Here is a 5,241-nt window from a genome sequence, read left to right as displayed (position 1 = left end):
GCAATCTGCTTCTGTAAAGATTTGCAGCCTTAGAAACCCAATAGGGATCACTCTAAGGTGGAATCGACTCCATGGCAGAGTGTGTGTGTGTGTGTGTGTGAGAGAATGTGAATCTTTATAAAAGCAGACTGCTTTGCCTTTCTCTCATGGAGCAGCTTTTGGGTTTGAACCGCTGACCTTTTGGTTAGTAGCCCAATGCCTTAACCATGGCAACTCCAGACCAAAAAACCAAAACCAAACTCACTGTTGTCAAGTTGGATCCGACTCATAGCAACCCCTCCTTAGGTTTCTGAGGTGGTATCGCTGTGTCACTAAGGAAGTAGATTGCCCAACCTTCTCAGCCACTCCTTCTAAGGAGTGGCTGGTGGGTTTGAACCACCAGCCTTCTGGTTAGCAGTCAAGTGCCGTAGGCCCTACACTACCAGAGCTCCTTGCAACACCAGAGCTCCTTTAAATTCTACAAACCCCCTGGAGAAATTCACAGTATAGATGAAACAATGACCTGGGTGTAGCTTTAAAAAAGATGTTAAAATTCAACATGTTATTTTTAAGTTCACTTTCATCAGAAGTGATTAACAGTAAGTCCAATTATCATGTATCCTTATCTCTACTGCTCTGTTCAGTTTCTATAGTATCTACTTTGACATCCATGCAAATAGGTTTGTTATTTAGGTGAGTAAAGCCAGACTCTGTAATAAAACACTGTGATAGCAAGGGAGTAGTTGTCACTTTATATTAAAGAGGAAAACTAAATAAAAACTAAACAGCAGAAATCTGCCTCTTATGATGGAGAACAGAACATAGCTAAATGAAGTCTTACTTGAGATCTTTATCTCAACCTGAGTAGTTGGCAAAGAGGTAACTTTTTAAGCTCTAGATATATTGTCTGTAGTTTCTGGTTTCTCCTTTTAGCCCATTGAAGGCAATTAGTACACGATACTTGAATAAACAAAGTGTTTTTATGTTCAAATTATTTATGTTAAAAAAATTGAGACCCTTTTCAAAGGAGAATCATGTATCTAAATATTTATGTTTCTCTTTCAAAGATGAGACCTTTATTATTAGGTATTTGTCATCACTGAAGTCTTATTTAAACAAGCCTTTCAACTAGAAAGATGAGTTGAAGCAGCATGGTCCCTAGGCTTCTGATTTTCCTTTCTTGAGATATCTGGATTTCATCTTGCTGTTGTGAAAAAATACGTTAATATCTAATTTTAGTCTCTCATCAGGGTATAAAAAAGGACCTTATTGATCTTATTCTATGAACTTTTATGAACCAGAGTTACAGTAATGTTGTTTTTAAACTATGAATGGCTTAAATTATATAAAGTCACATATAAAAGTTTTCCAGAAATTATAATTTCTTGTAAAAAGAAGAGTGATTAACAAATAGACATCATAGGGCACTGAAATGGGGGAAGGTTCAAATTATAAGGATATATTCAAATTGAGAAGGAAGTGGACTAAAATGTGAGTACTTCATCATATTGACATAATGTTTTCAGGTAAGATAAGGAACTACTTAGGAAGAGAAACAAAAATGCTCTGTTCTTTAGTGATCCTAGGGCTTTTTTTTTTTTTAATCACCATAGCAACTACAAGGACTATGATTTCATTTTTGAGGTCAGAAACTATAAAGATCGGTTATTTCCAAACAAACAAAAATAGTAAAAAGCTATAAGAGATCTCATCTCTGACTTTAAACTGTGAGAACAGCTACAGAATTTTCTTTAGTGCATGTACCATTTTTCTGTGTGCAGTGCCTCAGGGGCCTGAGTATGTGCAAGGACTTTAAAAAGGATTTCCTGGACTCCAGCCAATTTTGACAGCATTTTCTGAGAATGCACCAAGGAGCTATTATCTCGATACCCAGGGAATATGACATCCCCTGCCCCAGTTTTTGCTTTTCTCATTTAAGTCAGAAAGTTTTCCTGCCTTTGCAACATGCTTCCCAACTTTGCTAAAACCATTCATACCTCAATTCTGAGCAATTCTCCAATTTTTCAGAGAAATTGGGAGCTTACCAGAGATTTGGATTAAAATCAGAAAACTTTGCAAGCATAAATTCTCAAAGAGTGGAAAAAAATTATGTGTGTGTTTGTGTGTGTGTGTATGTGTGTGTGTGTCTATCAAAATCATAGCTGGGTAACTTTTATTCTGGGGAGGGAGATCTCATATCCCGTTCCTTGAATCTCCTCTTCATAGGAGGTCATAGTAATGCATTCTAAGTGTTTGGACTCCCGATATACTGACTAATGTGGCTCATTGCCCAATGTGAATTTAAGTAATCTGCCTGTCAGGCAGTCAGCTAGGCAGGATCGACTGGAGGGCTTGTCAGAGTTCTGGATCTACACCCTTTGGCTGGCAGCCAAGCAAAGACGGAGTTGATGACTTACAGCATCAGAAGTTGAACCAAATCAAGTGCTTGTGAAATCAGGCTGCCCAGGTTAGACGAGTTACAGAAGCAGCAAAGAAGTCATGCTGAGGCATGAACCCAGCACCTGACCTCATCAGGCTCCTGGAATAGCCCTAAATATTCATCCAATCGAAGATTCTCCAGTTAGAGGCATAAGATGATAGTTGAATTTTACAAGGTAAATAAAATAATTACTATAATAGGCATGCTAGGAGCTCTGGTAGCATAGTGGCTAAAGCACTTGACTGCTAACCAGAAGGCTGGCGGTTCAAACCCACCAGCCACTCCTCGGAAGGAAGGTTGGGCAATCCTACTTCCGTAGTGATACTGCCTCGGAAACCCAAGGAGGGGTCGCTATGAGTCGGGGCCGACTCGACGGCACATAACAACAACAATAGGCATGCTTGAGTTCAAAGACTTTTAGGGAATTGGAAACAGAGATCTACTCAATCTTTTTAAAATTTTATTTTTTATTTTATTTATTTATTATTATTATTAATGAACTTTGCTTGAATAGGGAATTGTCTGGTGTTGCTTTTGTTGGTGCTGTCAAGTTGATATTTGAGTCACAGTGACCCCATGTGACAAAGCAGAACTGCCCTATAGGGTTTTGTACCCTATAATCTTCATGGGAGCAGATTACTACCTCTTTCTACCACAGAGATGCTGAGTGGATTCAGATGGCCAACGTTTTTGTTAGCAGCTGAGCACTTTATCCGTTCCAATAGGGCTCTTAAACTGCAATGCACTATTAAACTATTTTCTATTTTGTAGTGACAGGAACGGACTATAGCTTAAGTTACTTACTATGTCGTTTACTGAACTGGGGGAAAATATGGGAGGAGCAAGATTAGGATGTGAACATCAGAATACTATTTGGGCCATGATGATTTTGAAGTGCTCATGAGACATCAAGTGTAAAGAAAGTGGTTGAATTTGTGAGTCTGGAGTTCAGAGGAGAGGCCATCACTGGAGATAAAACTTGGGGGGTCATGTCATATAGACATTATTTATAGTCATAACACTAAATGGGAGAGGGCTATGTAGAGAGATTGAAAGAAGTTCCAAGACTGAGCCAGAACAGTCCAATACAGAGATTAGTAAGGGGATGTTGTTGTTGTTGTTATGTGCCGTTGAGTCAGCTCCGACTCATAGCAACCCCTCCTTGGGTTTTTGAAGCAGTATCATTACAGAAGTAGATTGGCCCATCTTCCTTCTGAGGAGTGGCTGGTGGGTTTGAACCGCCAGTCTTCTGATTAGCAGTCAAGTGCCTTAGGCACTATGCTACCAGAGCTCCCAGTAAGAGGATAATTGTGCAATAAAGGAGACTGAGAAGCAGTGGACAAGGAGATGGAAGAAAAACCAGAAGACTTCAGGTTACAGAAGCCAAATGAAAATACATACATACATACATACATACATACATAAAGTTTTAAGATGGAGAGAGTGATCAGCTTTATCAAAATGGAGATTGTGAATTGTCTATTGAATGTGTTCATGTTGAAGTTATTGGAAAGCTTGACTAAGACTGATGAGTTTAAAATGAATGATGAAAAATCACAAGTCTCATATGTCAATGGGTTTATATGTTTCCTTTTTTCTTTCCATAGACAGCTGATTCATTTCTGATTTCTTTTCAATTTTCAATATTCCAGAACATAAAAGATAACCTGCAACAAATCTCAGGTCGGATTGACGTCATCCATAAGAAGAAGACAGCAGCCTTGCAAAGTGCCACACCCACAGAAAGAGCAAAGCTACAAGAAGCTCTTTCTCAGCTTGATTTCCAATGGGAAAAAGTTAACAAGATGTACAAAGACCGACAAGGGTAGGTAACACTTTCATTTTATTGCATGATTGTATACTGGTTTCCAGAGAACTCTGGAAGGCATTTCATTTTCCTCTGTAGAAAAAAAGAGAGGGAAGAAGAAAGGGAAAGAGTATTACCATTATTTGAAAAAGGTAAGTGGAGTGAGCACAACTAATGATGAAAAGTTCAGTCTCATGAGCTGAATTCTGGAAATCATTGTGTACTGAAATCAGCATCGTGTCGGAGTACTATGTCATCCTCTGAAATTTCAGGTAATGTCAAAGGAAGGTTGGTCATTTATCTGGGGTGGTTTAAAAAACTGTACATTACGATATGTATATCTTTACATATCTTAAGTTGCATCTACATCCTATATGTTTAAGTTCTGATACTCATATGGATATGTTTGATAATGGCCCTATCAACAAAGAGGTGATTTTCATCAATCATTTATATTTTGAAGGGTGATACTTTTTGATTTTTAGTCACTTTTTGTTTTGCTGTGGGAAATTTGTTAATTTAACATAAGTACTTAGTGCTTGCCTTATTTAAAATATTTAGTTTTGAAAAAAAATTCCAATACATTCTTTAGCCTCACACCACCAGAAGGTGAAATGTTTCTTTTTCTTTTACATTTGAGGTTAAAAGTAACAATATTTTCTAAGTGATTAAAATAATTTCTGGCAAAACATGAATCATCTCACAATGTGGATGATTTGGAGGACATTATACTGAGTGAAATGAATCAATCACAGAAGGACAAATATTGTATGAGCCCATTATTGTAAAAAAAAGTCAAGGAAAGGTTAACTCAGGGAAGGAAATTCACTTTGTTGGTTATCAGGGATGGGAGAGAAGGGGAGGGAAAATTTCAGACTTGTTGGGGGTCACATCTTGATTTGGGTAGGGGGAGGGACGGTGTGGAAAGAGTCTGTGACCAGCATGATGACACTGGGGAACGGAAGGACACTGAAACATGCACATAAGATATAGACAGCAGAGACAAATACTATTA

At 38.1% G+C, this 5,241-nt stretch overlaps 1 protein-coding gene across 1 annotated transcript in view; it reads left to right on the top strand.

Moving 5' to 3' along the window:
• Positions 1-5,241, top strand: part of LOC103201376 (dystrophin-like) — a 2,052,823-nt gene that overhangs the window by 444,233 nt on the left and 1,603,349 nt on the right. The window contains exon 31 of the mRNA XM_042781676.1: positions 4,072-4,244. Within this exon, the coding sequence (XP_042637610.1) occupies positions 4,072-4,244 (173 nt within the window). The remainder of the gene's footprint in view (positions 1-4,071; positions 4,245-5,241) is intronic.

This window comes from Orycteropus afer, unplaced genomic scaffold, assembly GCF_000298275.1.
Source record: "Orycteropus afer afer isolate SDZICR_OR568_19922 unplaced genomic scaffold, OryAfe1.0 scaffold00148, whole genome shotgun sequence".
Taxonomy (NCBI): domain Eukaryota; kingdom Metazoa; phylum Chordata; class Mammalia; order Tubulidentata; family Orycteropodidae; genus Orycteropus; species Orycteropus afer.
The sequence above is the reverse complement of the archived record's forward strand: the minus strand, read 5'-3'. Positions and strand labels throughout refer to the sequence as shown.